We start from the raw sequence: 17560 nt of genomic DNA, 5'->3' as shown, positions 1-17560 counted from the left end.
AAGCAACTGTGGAAAGAGCTAAAAGAAGAAAAGAAAGTGTTCTTCTCTTTAAGACTTAAAGCTGAGTGAGCCATCCCATTTCTGGCCATGCCAGGGCTTCACAAGGTGGTAGGGTTCCCAACCTAGAAGTACCCAGATGCAAGGAAGGGAAGAGAAATGACAGTATGCTCAGAAAACGGATAGACAGAGATATCTAAGAGAAGGACCTGCATTTTCCCTGATCTCTTTCTACTTCTTCTGTGAAAACTTTCCTATTACATGGGTCTGATTCTGCTTATCCTACACCTGGAATCCTTTTCCTGGGTAAACAAAAGGAAAAGTAGGGCAAACCATGAAGGTTAATCAGTGAGAAAAGCATGGCATAGAGTAGGTATTGCAATTAATGCATGATTCGTTGACTAAAATTTAAATAATTAACAAATCTCCTACAGTTTAGAAAAGTTGCCACATACGTTGTGTATAAAATGATTCAATTTTGCCATAATATTTACAAAAACTGCCACTATATTTGAAGCATTTTAAAGGTTTTTTACAAGTACAGCTTCAATTCTGTCTCTTTCTCCCTCTTTCTCTCTCTTTCTGTCTGTCTGTTTGTCTCTCTTTCCCTCCCTCCGTTCATTCTTTACACCCTGTCTTGCCCAACTTCTCTCTCTCTCTCCCTCTCTTTCTCTCTACCCCTCTCCATGCATGGTAGCTGTAGGTGTGGATTTACAGAGATGTGAGATGCACAGAAACAGGGAAGGTCAAGTTAGTGAGGATATGGGTGCCAGTTTATATTCTGGCAGAGAGCAGATTGCAGGTTTTAGCAGCTGGGCAGGTAAAAAGTAGATGCAGGAGGAGCCTTGTATTGCTACAGAGACCTTTTGCCACAGGACCTGTGTGAGGATCAGGATGTGCACAGATACACCTTAGCCTGGAGAACAGGGCTGGGAGAACCTGGAAAGACTGAGCCTTTACCCCAAGGCAGCCAGCTAAGGCAGAACAAGATGGCTTTATACCCCAGGTGGCATAAATTCACAAGTCGAAGACTTGTCCCCAACACACGACACTCAGTGAGAATGATGCCATATTAAGAAAGTTAGATCAGTCCTACAAAACAAAGCTAGGGAATTCCTTTTTCTTTTTTATTTCTCACCCTGGAATTTTAAGGGCTACAAATTTATCTTGCTCTGAAGATTTTTCTACATATGAAGCAGGAAAATGGCATGGAGTGGGAAGTCAGAAATCATAGACTCTAGGCACAGCTATAGCCCAGCTGGCTGCATGAACCTGTCACATAACCTTGGATCCACAGCCACTGCATCTTCTGCAGCCCATGAGTCTGATGGCTCTTCCTCCTCTGTCATCTCTGAATTTTAAAGGACTGTGTGCCTTCTATTTTAGCTGTAAAAATAATTTATGTCTCATTATAGTGTTTCTATGGTTGTGTTTCGTCTCTGATACCTAAACCTGAAACGAGTTTTACGTCCTACTTTCCAGGGACTGGCAGAAGGAAAGGTGGTCATTAAATGCTTCTGTTTCCCTTTTCTCTTCCTATTTTCTGATACTACTAAAAGTGCCTTCAAGGGGAGCCTTCTTGCATTTAGGCCTACAAAATCTCAAATCCTGTTATTACCGTATCAATACAAAAATACAACATTTTTCCTTCTTTTTATGCCTTCTTTCATAGTGTAATTTGTCATGAGACCTGTTTCTGCACCACCAACAGAATATATGACTTGGACAAGTTACACAGCTTCTGAGCTTCTGACTTTATATTTTTAATGAATAAGAATTCCATCCTCACAGAAATGTGTTGCAGACAGCCTGCATAGGAATAATTAATTATGGAGAGAAAAATAGCTTTATAGCAAGGAAATCTGGTGAACTGTCTTAAAAAGTAATCAAAATGAACCTAACTAGTTAGGGACAGGGGACCCATTACCAACGCTTCCTTTGTGGTGCACCTGCCCAAATGCATAACAACTTTAACCACAAAGAAAGCACACAGACCCCAATGGACGGAGGTTCTGCAAAATGACTTCTCTACCTGTTACAGTAATGCCACTGTCTTAAGCAGGCTGAATAACCGGCCCAGATTAAAGGAGAATAAAATGACAAAAAAGGAAAATACAGCTTGTTATCATAGACTGTGTCTTGAACTGGGAGGAGGGAGGGTTAGTGTGTGTGTGTGTGTGTGTGTGTTCTTTAGCTATAAATATCATTATTAGGCGAACTGCTGAAATTTAAACAAGGTTTGTATATTAGATAGTAGTATTGTATCAATGCAATGCCCTGATTACTATAAATGTACTCTGATTATATAAAAGTATATCTCGGTTTTTAGGAAATGCATTTTAACTTATTTAAGGGTAAAAAAACCATATACCTGTAACTAGATCTCAAATGGCTTTGCAAAACAAAACAAAACAAAACAAAAACTTGTCTGTGTTTATAGAAAAAGAGAGAATAATTAAGTCAATGTAGTAAAACTTCAACATTTGGGGAATGTAAGTGAAGAATATCAAACGTTATTTTTCCTATTCTTGCAATTTTCCTGTAATCCTGAAATTATTTCAAAATAAAAAGGCAAAAAATGTGATAATGTATATGAAATTTGTAGCAATATTGCATATCATATTTCATGCTACTTGCATTACTATATTATGGTTACCTTCGAGGAGATTGGTAAATAGTCTGTAAATGTGCTACAAGATCATGGTGTAGCCAAGTTATAAAGAAGGTCTTTTTTTTTTTTTTTTTCTGTACGCGGGCCTCTCACTGTTGTGGCCTCTCCCGTTGCGGAGCACAGGCTCCGGACGCGCAGGCTCAGCGGCCATGGCTCACGGGCTCAGCCGCCCCGTGGCATGTGGGATCTTCCCGGACCGGGACACGAACCCGTGTCCCCTGCATTGGCAGGCGGACTCTCAACCACTGCGCCACCAGGGAAGCCCAAGAAGGTCTTTTTTTTTTACAATTTTTTCTAAGCCAATCATACTCTAGGAAAGCTGACAAAAAAATAGTTCTGGAAAAGGCCATACTCTCCTCCCCTCCACTGCTGTCTGGGAACTTCTAAGGAAACCATTCTCATTATCAGTGTAGAACTGCACGTTCATCTACTCAGAGCAGGAATATGTGTGCACCTTTCTCTTAGCTAAGCCAGGCCTCTCCAATGATACTTGGACAGTATCTCCATTGACAGCCACATCACAAGGTCCCACACCGTCTATATCCTCCAAGAACAAACACTTTTCCCTCCTGTGATTGAAGTACTTTGTAGGGTAGCAAAACTTGCCACCCCAAAATGTCTCTGGCATTTGAATTATTTTAAACTGAAAGCAATCAAGTCCTAAAACTCTCAGGAAGAAACAATGATCTTCCCTGTAACTGTAACTGCCTGGAGAATTTAGATAGGGAGTCTCTTACAAGAACAGAGTGATTACGGAGGTGTCTGCAAAGAATACGGGCTATCCTGGTGGGGAAATTCTCTGAGACCAGAGTCCACTCTGTGTTCCATTGTCTCTGCTGGCCCAGCAAACATTTATTTACCAAACATTTGCTTTTCCATCTTCATCTGAATTGCCTCCCTTCCCTTTGAAGTCCCAAACCTCTATCCCCAACATCCTCTTTTGTTCTTAGCTGAATTAAGGTGAAGATTTCAGCCTTTGGGGGAGTTACTCAGTTTCGCTGGGTCTTACCCATGCACACATGCTATTAAACTTTGTTTGATTTTCTCCTGCTAATCTGTCTCATGTCATTTGAATTCTTAGACCAGCCAGAAGAAGTTGGAAGGGTAGAGGAACATGTCTTCCTCCCAGACAACCTGTTGTCCAGGCAACATCAAGTCAGGGACTGTGACACTTCCAACTTTTTTCTTTCTCAAGATGGCTTTGGCTATTCAAGTTTGTGTGTGTGTGTGTGTGTGTGTGTGTGTGTGTGTGTGGTTTTGTACAAATATTAGGATTATTTATTTCTTGAAAAATGCCAATGGAATTTTGATAAGGATTGCATTGATTCTGTAGATTGCTTTGGGTAGTATGGAAATTTTAAAAATATTGATTCTTCCAATACATGAGCATAGAATATTTTTCCATTTATTTCTGTTTTCTTTAAGTTCTTTCATTAACATGTTTTAGTTTTCAGTATACAGGTCTTTAACCTCCTTGGTTAAATTTATCCCTAGGTGAAATTTTGCTTTCTATCTTGTCTTTTTCTGAATTTAAAAAGAACTCTAAAATGTGTTTATCCATTATTTCATTTTTGTCTTTTCACTCTAATGTATAGTGAAGAAAGCCACAAAACCTTCTGCCTGAAACTTCATCACATTTTTTGTCATGCCCCATATGCAATTTTAAAGATAGTCAAGGAAGTTGGTTAAATTCTTATGTCATACTTAAGTAGTTGTGGTCAATATAATTTAAATGAACCATCATAAATTCTACAGATATATTTCTATATTGACCTTTACTTTAAAACTATGTATGACTGATTCACTTTGTTATAAAGCAGAAACTAATTAAAAAAATTAAAAAATATAAATAAATAAAAAAATTAAAAAAAAAAACTTTATAAGCAAATAAATTTGAGATTTCCTTTTGTTTGTAGCCTTGTACTTAGCATTAGATATAGTTTTTAAGAATTTGTAAATGATTACTTGTTAGCTCTAGTATCAATCCTATGTAAAATATTGGAAAATAAAATACTATGAAAAATTACATCCTATTATAGTGTAATGAAACAAATATAAATATATTTAAGTAAAAAACTTTATCTTTTTATTTTGAAGACAAACCACCGGACTTGAAGATGATATTAAGTGTAAAATTATTGCAAATGAATTCTGTATATGTCCAATTAATATGCACAGCTTATTAGCATAAGGTCTTTAGTAAGTCAACTGTTCATCAATTTCTGAGTTCTTTAATATTACAACAAAATGGTTAAGTTGTTCAAGGATTTATCAAAGTTACTTATTTTGTAACATGGGTCCTATGTAACAACATCTAGAGTGAATATACCCAGGTGGCCCAGACCAAAACCATTATCCATTTTCTCTGGTTGTATAGTGATGCTATAATCAATCATGTGACTCTTTGTTAGAAATCAGCATAGGCTAGACAATCATTTACAGAGAAATCATATCCCAAGTCAGTACTCACAGCTGGAGAATATCAGCGGGCAGGAGTGCTCATCCATGGGGAAGTTGTGCAGCTGTAGCTGGCATTCTGCATTTATGGTGAGCCTGTGGGGGAGCCAAGCATCACTCTTGTGGCCAGCCAGCGACAATCCAGCAAAGGCCCTAAGCAAGGCCGGGGTGGTCACGTTACTACCATGTGGGGAGCAGGGGCCTAGGGTGGCCACATAGAGCTCACTCTTAGCAGGGGTACCATCCATTCAGTATACCATTTGGGTTTTTTTGTATTGTGTTACTTTGTTTTACTTTTAACTATCAGAAGCAGAGGAAGTTTCCATTAGTAAAATTCCTGACTGTGTCTAGAAATATAAGCCAAGTAAGAGAGGAAACAAATCAAAACAATATGTCCTTGTTTTCACATGTCCTTGTTTTTAATCTGACTGAATTAAATCCTTCCTTCATTTTGAAAATGGTATATTTGCCTAAATATGTATGTCAAGTTCATCCACTTGTAGGGAAGATTTCATATTTGACCAACTCCCTTACTTAACTAGGCAGGTGGTGGCTGCACTAAATGTGTGTATTGCATCTTTTCAAAGCAGATGTTCCTTGGGTCAGAGTTTCTATAAAGGATCACAGGACTGGCTATGTCTCTATTCTGGTTTGTTGAAGCTCACCTTCATTTCAGAGTCTCATTTATATTCCTTTAAGAATTGATGAGGAAATAGCTATTACAAACTCCTGTTCTCCAAATGTAACTAACTCATCAGCAGAGTTCCCTGTTGTGGCTTTTATTGTTGTTGCTGTTCCCAAGCTCCCAACATTATTATTTCCATGAAACTTTAAAATTCTTCAATCTTCTGCTTATTTTGATATTAATCTGTGCCTTTATCTGTGATACAAATACGTGTCTACCTTATGAATTACAGATTTCTCCTTATGGCCACAAATCACTTGCAATTAAAAGCTCCTGATACTGGATGTGGGAGGAGGGGATTGTGTTCAGGGGCTGGCGGTGGTATTCACTGAGCCAGGAGGACACAGGGGCATGGTCAGAGGTATAGAGAAATGACATTCCCCTGCAGCATGCTGAATCAAAATGACTTTTAGGCTTTCAGGAGGAGATACACACAGGCAGGTGGCTCCTAGAATCTGGTGCCCAGAAGGGAAGTTTGGGGTTGGAAATGAATGAGGGAATGAATCCTCAGCGTAGATATGGCTTTTATAGTCTTAGGAATGGATGAGCTAAGTCAGCAGGAAAGTGGAAAGTGGGTAAAGTGATGGGGAAATCCTAAGGCAGGAGGAGCAGAATGAGGAGAGGCTGTGTCAGAAACAGGACAGGAGGTGCAGGAAGCAGCTGTAAAGCAGCAAAGCCAGTGAGAGAGAGATAATCAGCACAAGGCACTCAGTCCAGTGCTCTGGAGAGGGCTCAGACGCTGGGAGAGCAGCGTCCAGATGCCACTGTCCTTGATCTCAACGCTGGGTGAGCAGAAAGACTGGCTTAGGTGCAGGGCATTCTATGGTATGTTGCAGCCATGTGTTCAGTTAGACTCAGCTCACCCTAGCAGAGAGACTATTGAGAGATACAGACCCAGGCTCAAACCCGGGTAACACTAGTTCCCAGTGGAGAGTTTAGGCAGGCAGTTCTATTCACATCTTTCAAACACAGCCCCTCTTACTTTGCTGGGTTTCTGTGGGGACAGCCTGGCCCCCAGGAGGACTCATTACAAGGTAGCTGTCATTTCCATTAAGGATGCCTTAGGGAACACCCTCTGTGCTCTTGTTCTTGTGGTCTCAAATTTGGCTATAATTACATGTGTCAATTAGTACACCAAGACATCTTTATTTTCTTAGCTGAATGGTCCTTTGGGTTAAACATATTAAAGATAATTTCCACAGCCCACTTACAGCAGAAATGGATTCTGATGAAGGAAGGAGTTTATATTCATTGCAGATCATTTGTATGTCTTTATTTTTACACATGGGAATATGAAAAGTGATAGAACGTAGCAATGAAAAATAGGGTTCCATTTCTACAATGACCTAAATTAAAGTCCCCAATATCAGACCATAAGTAGCATCTCACCTTAAAGTGTAAAGGATTTTCCCATCATTCCAAATTCGGAGGAGCTGATTGGGGGTGGTGATCCAATGAGCCTCTGCAGTTTTGGAATTGCGGAATATCGTATCTGGAATCCATATTAACCCCACCATGTTGCTGTTCAGAGTAAGTATTTTCATTGTGCTGTTGAACCGAAGGCGACTGTCGGTCCAGGTCTGGGCAAAAAATATATCAATTTGGTATTCCTGAAACAGAGCAAAAGGAGGTGCAAGACATTTCTATTAGTGAATTTACTGCGGGCTTTGTTTTCTTTCTCAGGAGTATGGTTCTCCTTATGTCTGCATCCTCACCTGCCCACATCCCTTTCTGTTAGTGCCTAACACTGTGCCTGGATCAACATGATGGACATTCAGTAAAGGTAACATATTATTTGTCAGCAGTGTGATAAATACGTGAAAATGTTCTGTAAATAATAAATTGTAATAAACACATAGAGTGTGGTGAGAGGCCAAGAGGTAGTAGAATACAATTCAGAACATAGATGCAGACCCTCCTATATTCCTAAGTCCAAGCTCTAGCAGGTAGCAAAATCTACCATTCTTTAATTTGTAAAATGGGTAGTATAGTAGTGCCTACCTCCTAAAGGAGTCATATGGAAGGAAATAAATAGTTAAATAAAAAGCTCTAGTGCCTGGCATAAAACAAATGATCTAGAAAGTATTAGCTCATATAATAATAATTATCATTTTCACTCAAGAGCCTTCTCAACACAACGCAAATCAAAAGTAAAAAAATAATCAATGACAAAAAAAGAGCCGATAGACACCCAAGCCGAATTCTGATTCTAAAAAGAGGGCCGATGGCATTCAAATTACTTCTGTAACTGGAAGCAACCCCAGTATTTACAGCATTTAGATACAGGATGGGGCCGACATCACTGTGAGACATAGAGAAATGTCTTGAGTCTGGACCAACTCAGAGGCTCCTCCCATAATCACCGTTTAAAGGATTAGCTTTAGGTCCATAGTAAGGAGGATCTAGAGGCAGATTGTTAGTGATTTTAATATCTTTCATAGTTTCTTTACATATTAGATATTATAAATAAATTACTTTTACAGAGTTCAGTAATTTTCAACAAATACCATATGTATCCTTTTTATTGAGTTTCGGGTTTAAAGAACCTTTTTGACACAGGTAATTCAACATACCAAATCCAGCCTTTTATTAACTTATCCCCTCATTCATCATCTCTTTGTTGCACTGACTATGGCAGGCCCTGAAAACCACTGAAGGCCAAGAGCTGTGCCAACAGGAAAAGCCCCTGCCTTCACGGGGCTTATAGTCCAGTGAGGGAAAACAGACCTTAAACAGACAATTAAGGTGAAAAAACATGACATGTCTGATGTATTGACTGTTATTGACTATGCTTGGTAAGTTAACACAAGAAAGAAATTATCTCAGAGGATAATTGGCTGGTTTGAAAGTAGTTATGAAAGTATGAACAGGGACTGTTACCTGCCATTCCAGTAAGCAAAGAATGTTGCCCCAAATTCCAGTTCTACCAGGACCAAGCCATCAGCCCCTGCAGTGGTGTGCCCTGAGGGGAATTCAGGATGGAGAAAAACAGGAAGTATTTTGTGCTTTGGAAACTGGCCCTAGATATCTATCTAAATGCATATCTAAGGAAAAATGTCAATGAACCTAGTTCCTACAAATTCCTATACATAGAAAAGCAATAAAATCATTAACTTGAAATATCTGTTCTTTGTAATTAGCAGTGATCTTTTGATGTTTGACTACATTTTTTCCCAGGAAAAATCTATGTATCCTGGCTTCTCCCTTAACTCTTCAGAGTTAACTCTCAGCTTCTCACAGCTATCTGAGAGGCTTTCTCCCAGGCTTAAGTCCTCAGTAAGATCTCCAAATGATAACTTGCAACTTTTAGGTTGTGTGTTTTTCTTTAGTTGACAAAAGAGAAAAGAAAGATAAAACAAACACTGATTCTTGTAGGAATGGAACAAGTAAATGCTCCTCACCCTATCAGTAAATCAAAGACTCAAGAAATGCTTTGACTGTTAAAAGCCTATTGAAACTCACCTTTGCAGAAATAATCATCAGACCCATTGCTAAAAATCTCTAAATGGGTTAAGTTGTCATGATCCAAAATCTTTGTGCAAATATGGCTCCAAAGACCAGCGACTAATATATGACTCTTCCACTGAAGACTGATGGGACCAAGGTGTCTGTACTTAATTTAAGAGAAAAAGTAAAGGTGAGAGTGAAAGCAAAGGGTTGGGTAGAGGCAGTGGCATTAAAAACAAAGGCATATCATGGATCTTGGAATCGTGTTAACACAAGACCTATGCAACAGTTAAACTGGCCTATCATGTAAGAGGCTGGCTAGGTTTTGAGAGAGTTCTACTGCCAAAGGAACCTCAAGTCAGGAAAAAATGTCTGTGACTATATGAGACTTAGATGTACTCTTGCATTTCTTTCTGTAATGGGTAGATTGTGGCCTGGAAAGCTGATTGGACCTCAAAGGAGGCTTATTCTCCAATGTTAACTTTCCTGTGGCTAGAACAGTTAATGGAAAAGGAAAACTCCCAGACAATGGAGTCAAGAGGCAAGAGGAAGAGTCCTTGGGAGCCCAACTCTGGGAGTTAAAGCTTAATCAAAGACACTCTCTTGGGCTTCCCTGGTGGCGCAGTGGTTGAGAGTCTGCCTGCCGATGCAGGGGACACGGGTTCATGCCCCGGTCCGGGAAGATCCCACATGCCACGGAGCGGCTGGGTGTGTGGGCCATGGCCACTGAGCCTGCATGTCCGGAGCCTGTGCTCCGCAACGGGAGAGGCCACAACAGTGAGAAGCCCGCGTACCGCAGAAAAAAAAAAAAAAAAGACACTCTCTTCCCAGGGAAGAGAACCCACTCAGGATCTGCTCACTGGGGTTTCAGAATTGTTGCAAACCAGTGGGTTGATTGTGATTATCCTGGCCTTTCTTCATCCTTGTAGCTATACTGTATATGTGGGGGTGGGTTAGATAGCTTTTCTTCTCAGTTTAGAGGTCGGTGGATCAAGGAAAGCCATGTGCAAACTTGATGTGAAGATGTACACTTACAGGTAACCATGACGTTGGGGATGGGACTGGGTGGACCTTTGAAGTTACCTCAAATGAAGAAGGGAGGAGGGTGTCTGTCCTGATGAGGGAGAAACAGACAAAACATTTGGCAGCTAAAGACAGATCATGGTGGTCATTGGTACTATTCACCAAGTATTGCAGCATCCCTCCTTGTGGGAACATGATAGATTCACATGCTCCCTTTTTCGGCCCTGAGAGACTGTGCCCACATGATCAATGTCCAGATGATTCACACCAGACATGTATTATAGGCGCAAAAGGTAGAGAGAGTGGTTTGCAGGGGCGGGGGCTGCGGTCCTCACTGAGAAGGTTACGTAGAACAAGACCTCAGTGAGGTACAGGAGTGAGCTGGGCAGATAGATGCCTCCCTTGCCAGGGCCCTGAACACAAGAAGCAGGAAGGTCAAAGACACTCCTGAGAAAAAGGAACAATGCTGTGGTACAGATTCAGCCAAATGGAGCAGGGGAGCAGACCCCTCCCCTCCTTGATGGCAAGATTTTAGCCAAACAATGATGATTGCTGACTATGAAATAGACTATATTTGCACAGAGAACATGAGAACACACTCAAAACTTTAAGTAAAATTCAGGCTAAGAGAATAGTCGGTACGGCACATACAGGTACCCATACGGATTACTTCCTTTTTCCCTTTAACACTGGGTTATTGGGTAAAGGAATAAGGAGAGAAGGATAAAGATGTTCTCCTCAACACGGCCAAGGCCCACCAATCATGTGGGCAATGATAGCCAATAAAGACTGTTCTCTGTAAAGGCCCCAAATGTATTTTGGAGAGAATCTAAAACCAATCAGATTTTTTTAAATCCCTATATTATATCAGGGATATTGAAACTCAGAAAACTTCAATAATTTTGCCAAAGTTACCAAAGGACTCCAAGTAAAAATTTCCAAGTGGGTCTTTTTATTGTTTAAAAATGACAAATCAAAAAGTCTCCTGATGACCAAATAGTCCTCCTCTTTACGCCGTTTCCCTACTTATCTTCTCTGCTTTCCATCCCCATTTATGTCTCTTCACAGTACGTTTTAAAATGCAGATCTGAGAAGGGTAAATCATATAGCAAGCTAGGCAACATCACCTAAAGTCACTCCCATGAGGCACAGATGCTTTTGTACCCACCAGGCACTGACTATTGAGACAGAGAAAATAATGATTTTCTGCTAGGGTGTAAAACTAGGCCTGAGAGGTTAAGTAACTTTCATCAAGTCACACAGCTGCTAAGTACCAATTGTGCCAAACTATATAGTCAAACTCTTCTTCCCAGGAGAAAAGGGAATCCTCCTACACTGTTGGTGGGTATGTAAATTGGTACAGCCACGATGGAGAACAGTATGGAGATTCATTAAAAATAAAAATAGAACTACCATTTGATCCAGCAATCCCACTCCTGGGCATGTATCTGGAGAAAGCCATAATTCAAAAAGATACATGCACCCCAGTGTTCACTGCAGCACTATTTACAATAGACAAGACATGGAAATAAACATCCAGTGACAGGTGAAGATGTGATGTATGTATACACACACACACACACACACACTCACACACACACTGGAATATTACTCAGCCATAGAAAAGAATGAAATAGTGCCATTTGCAGTACATGGATTGACCTAGAAATGATCACACTAAGTGAAATAAGCCAGAAAAACACCAATATCATATCATATCAGTTATATGTGGACTCCATAAAAGGATACAAATGAACTTATTTACAAAGCAGAACAATCTCATAGACATAGTAAACAAATTTATGGTTGCCCAAGCAGGGGTGGGGGAGGGATAAATTAAGAGGTTGAGATTAACGTACACACACTACTATATAAAAAATAGATAAACAACAAGGACCTATTTTATAACACAGGATATTATACTCAGTATCTTGTAATAACCCATAATGGAAGAGAAGGTAAAAAAGAACATATATATACATATACATACATATATATACACATATATATGTAGCCGAATCACTTTACTGTACATCTGAAACTAACAACATTGCCAATCAACTATATGTCAACAAATTTTTTTAAAAATCTGCTTCCCTGGATCTGAGTTAAAGCAGCTGCAACAGCTGCAATCTAGTTGCCAGATATGGGAACCACGACCAGGCGGTGAAGAACGAACCCCGGTGTGGGCATCCTCCACTCCACTTTTGCACTGTTTACAAACAGTGTGAGATTATTCACATTCCTTGGCCTTTGATTCTTCCTCTGTAAAATGGGAGAGTTGGGTTAGATTAAATATAAGAACACTTCCATCTCTAACATTTTATATTTCCACATCCCTGCCTGGAATTAGCTTTTCAGTGCTGAAGTAATTTTTCTGTAGGGGAACTATTTTTCTGTAAGGAAAGGGATCACACCATGATGCCCCGAGGAAGGGTCTGCAGGGTTTGGAGGGATTCTCACTTTATTCTGAAGTGAGAATAAAACTCCAGCTCAAGAGGGCAGAATGTGGATGGTGCGCATGGTGCCTTGTGTGGATGTTTTATTGTGTCTACATTTGACTAAATGTTGGAGAAACACTTCCCACCCACAAAGTAATATTTTTATGGCTCTCATAAACTTCCTTTGTAACTGCATTAATCATCTTTCCTGCAGAGGAAAAAAATTCATTCTTACAATGTCTATCTAAAACAACATTTTATATAATTCATAAATAGCTGTGAAATTAATGTGTCTGAAATACTAATAAATGCAACAGGTGAAAATTGTGCAACATCCCCAACTTAAACCTTCATGCTTGTGGACAGCCTATGCTGATAATTTGTTTTAATAATTGGAGTGCTCAATGATTACTAAATAGGCCAGCAGCATGTGGAGCATTTTAACAAAACAGAAGAAAATTATGATTCTTCATGCTATCTCTCTGTAATTTCTAAAACACTAGAAAGTTATTTTCTAATGTTTTTCTCCTTTCCTTTACCAAAGAAAAGGGCCATATGGAAAGACGATAGATTAATAAAGGACAGGGACTTGGAGACAGGAGGATACAGGATACACACACTCTGGGGCACAGGCGCTCTCCCTCCATCCCAGCACGTCAGGACATTGCCTGGAACGTGACAGACAAATCCTTTAGCATTGGAAGTCACTGGCAGATTTCTTTGTAAAATGGAAATTACAGGCCCATGCCGATTAGACTTTGTTCAAATGCCTCAGTTAAAAATGTATAATATGTAATGATGATTAGAATAAAATGATTTTTATTTCTTCATTATCAGGTATGGAAGAATAACAAATATATATTTTTGGTGTTACTTCTTCAAGTTCATCATAGGAAACAAGGCTTTACATCCCTGAGTTCTCTGAACATCCTTCCCACCAACCCCAGGCTCCTCCAGTCTTTGGAAGCCAATCACCCACTCCAACATGTAAGCTCTACTCTGTGCTGGGCATAAGGCTAGGTATATATAAAGACAGATGAAATATTCTTGCCTGCAGGAGCTTGGGCCCACAGCATGTGGAGAGAGTGTGATGCCTCACCTGGTACCCAGACAATATGAGGGCAGCCTCCAGGAAACCAGAGAGGCCCACCCGGGTGGTTCAGGGGGCTTTGCAGGGACCAGGCCTCCTATCTGGTCCTGGAACCACTGGGCAGAAAGTGGACAGGTGATGGGTGTATCCTTCTGGGAGGACTGTATCAAAGCTGAGAGGAGTGACACCAATCCAGGGAGAGTGGGTTGTGAAAAGTATTTGTTACAAGGATCACCCGTAAGAGCATCAGAAAACCAGGTAACCTCAAGATGCAACAGGGAAACATGGTGCCCTCCTGAGCAGGTCCAGAATTTGTCACCTGATACTAATGTAACCTAGGGCCCTTTTAAAGAAAATGATATATAAATATAAATGTAATATTAAATAAAATATATACATTTATTTTGAATGAGAAAAAAATACTCAAAAATTGCAACTGCCTCAAAAATCACAAAACCTGGGAAAAATAGATTTTATTTTTATTTGCTAACTGGCCAACTTTCATCACACAAGTCCTATATCTTTTGCCTGCTTGCTCTTTGGTCACCCCTTTCTATGGCAATGTTTTATGATGTTAGTTTTTTAGAGAGATAGAATAAAAATTATTACTTCCTCTGGTATAATGAGACAAAATGTTTTATTATTAACAGATTTTTAAAAGTTTACTTCAACTCAGAATTCATTATTGGAAATATCATGTGCATATTTGGGCTTCTGCTAAATGGGGAAAAGCCTCAAGATTCTTTTATATAAAGTTTGGGGATTCTACCTTTGAACTTGGGCTCTAGGATTTTCCTCCAAGCCACCCATACTTCGGGAGTCCTGGACCTTGAGAAACAATCACTCTGGGATAGAGCTTGCGTCTTGCTCATCCTGTGAACATCATAGTATATGGAAGTTGCAAGGAACCCTAACCCATTAAACCACAGCTTGAAAGCTTCCCCAGCCCCACCTCCCCTTAGGGTCCACAATTACATGCACCCAACAAGAGAAACTTGTAATGGGGGAATCAGAGGAGGAAGAAATAGCAGTATTATTTAAAATGCCTTGCATTTGCAAATTTCACACACTGCTATGACCTTCCCTGGGGCCTGGGAAGGAGCTTCTGCAAGGGAAGAGCTATGAGGCTTAAATTTTGCAAGCATGATACAAATTGGGAAGAACCAATGGACCACATGGTGTTCGTGGATCTGGGCCAGGATTTGCTTGTGGATGTCAGGTGGGCCCAATCCAGGATGAACAAGGGTATGGAGAAGACACAGCTGCTGCTGGATATGATGCTAACAGTCAAGAGAATAGGAGGGAAATCTCCCTCCCTTCTGTCATCTCCCAAGTGCCTCAGGTTGGTTGAACCCAGCAGGAAGCCAGGTGACCTGGAAAGGCAGGATTTGGAGTCAGCCCCTTGTGATGGGAGCAGTGCAGAGGAGAGTGGGAAATGGATGGAGGACCAGCAGGGGCATGAGAGGGGTGGAAAGGGCACCCATCGGGAAGCAGGCTCCCCTCTTACACCCTGTGGACATTTTCCACATCCGCCTGTTCCCTTTTCAACATTCCCTCTCTTGAATAGCTGTCCTTCTTCTGGAATTCAGCTACATATTTACTGCTTTCAGATTAAACTTGTCTTTCAGAATAAAGCACTCCATTGGATGTTATATTCTTCAACTACCATTACTACTCAAAAGCATACAATGGTTACTCTAAGAATTGAGTTTAAACTCCTTTGCATGATACTTAGGGCTCTTTTCTTTATAACCCAAGCTGACCATCTGATTCTTTGTAAACACACCTCTTACCACAGCCATCTGTTCCCTATGTGGCAAGACACTCTGCATACACCTTCATCCTCCCCGTTCCACCCATGCTGTTCCCAAACCAGGAGACCCTCATCTCGTTTCTCAGTCCTCCCGTCTCCCAACTCCCTGAGGCATGGCCCCTTAGCATTACACATTCGGTTGTAGCCTGCACCTCTTCATAGTATTACTCATTACTTGCTTCTTGTGATGTGAATGCCTTGTTTCTTTCATTGGAATAGCTCTCAGTTGTCTACATGTTGAGCACATAGCACTGTCACGTGGACCCTCGATCCTTGTCTATAGCACTAATACTCCCTCCCCACACCGAGAAAGCAGTATCATTTAAGAGCACTTTCTTGACCACCAGAGTTCCACCAATTAGCAAAGATCCGAGGCCTTATTTATAAAGCTGCCAGTTAAAACATGACTATAATTCTGTAGTCTGGGCTGGGAGCTTCTGCCACTCACCACATAGAAGAGTGATGTGCTGCCTGCCTGCTTCGTACTTTTAAGTATGAGGTGGTGACTTTTGTCTGGGGGCTCAGCCTCAAAATACCTGTGCCCTTTCAGTGAGTGTCCATTCCAAGGGAACCTAGTGGGTTCCCAAATAGAGAAAGGGCCCTGCTCTCCCTCCCCTCTCCAGGGTGGCTGAAAAGCACTGCCTGACCAACGTGCCCCAGGACACCTGCTGAGCATAACCTTCTGAGCAGACCAGGTCACACCCAGCCCCTGAGACACAGCAGTCTCCCAGGACCCCATTCCTTCTCTGCTCCAGTCGATGTGCCCACTTTGGATAGCAAATCTTCTTGTCCTCCCACCTCTGCAGGGTAGGAGGCAACAGAGAACCTTATTTTTGCTTCATCCACACTGTTGAAGTCTAGGTCCTTGTGTGTTCACTCATTCTAAGGGAAAAATCCATGTTCCTGGTTCTTTCCAAACAAGCAGGAGCTCATCACAAAGATGTCTGAAGAGGTGGCCATGGAAAACTCAAGGAGACTATTACGGGCTGAATTGTGTTCCCACCCAAATCTCTGTATTAAAGTCCTCACCCCCAGTGTCCCAGAATGTGACTGTACTTGGACACAGGGCCTTTCAAGAGATGATTACATTAAAATCAGGCCATATGAGTGGGCCTTAATCCAATTTGACTGGTGTATTTTTGAGAAGAGAGACACACACAGAAGGAAAAGCTTGTAGGGATAAAGGGAGAAGGCGGCCATCTGCCAGCCATGGAGAGGGCCTGAGGAGAAACCAACCCTGCCAACACCTGGATCTTAGACTTCTAACCCCCAGACAATGAAAATATATATTTCTGTTCCTTAAGCCACCGGATCTGTGGTACGTTTTTTAAAAAACATCGTTACTAGAGTATAATTGCTTTACAATGTTGTTACTTTCTGCTATATGCATACATATATCCCCATATCTCCCCCCTCGCGTCTCCCTCCCACCCTCCCTAACCCACCCCTCTAGGTGGTCACAAAGCACAGAGCTGATCTCCCAATAATATGCGGCTGCTTCCCACTAGCTATCTATTTTACATTTGGTAGAGTATATGTGTGAATGCCACTCTCTCATTTCATCCCAGCTTACCGTTCCCCCTCCCTGTGTCCTCAAGTCCATTCTCTACATCTACGTCTTTATTCCTGTCCTGCCCCTAGCTTCTTCGGAACCATTTTTTAAAATTCCATATATATGTGTTAGCATACAGTATTTGTTTTTCTCTTACTGACTTACTTCACTCTGTATGACACACTCTAGGTCCATCTATCTCACTACATACAACTCAATTTTGTTTCTTTTTATGGCAGAGTAATATTCCATTGTGTATATATGCCACATTTTCTTTATCCATTCATCTGTCAATGGACACTTAGGTTGCTTCCATGTCCTGGCTATTGTAAATAGTGTTGCAAAGAACATTGTGGTACATGACTCTTTTTGAATTATGGTTTT

At 40.9% G+C, this 17560-nt stretch overlaps 1 protein-coding gene across 1 annotated transcript in view; it reads right to left on the bottom strand.

Moving 5' to 3' along the window:
- GABRG3 (gamma-aminobutyric acid type A receptor subunit gamma3) overlaps nt 1–17560 on the bottom strand; it is a gene marked incomplete at both ends in the record, with an annotated part of 410377 nt that overhangs the window by 45298 nt on the left and 347519 nt on the right. Inside the window, 2 exons of the mRNA XM_081230173.1 lie at nt 5139–5221; nt 7200–7420. Of these exons, the coding sequence (XP_081086299.1) occupies nt 5139–5221; nt 7200–7420 (304 nt within the window). The remainder of the gene's footprint in view (nt 1–5138; nt 5222–7199; nt 7421–17560) is intronic.

Source organism: Mesoplodon bidens (assembly GCF_964165515.1).
Source record: "Mesoplodon bidens genome assembly, chromosome: 3".
Classification (NCBI taxonomy): Eukaryota; Metazoa; Chordata; class Mammalia; order Artiodactyla; family Ziphiidae; genus Mesoplodon; species Mesoplodon bidens.
This window is presented reverse-complemented; position numbering and strand designations above follow the sequence as displayed.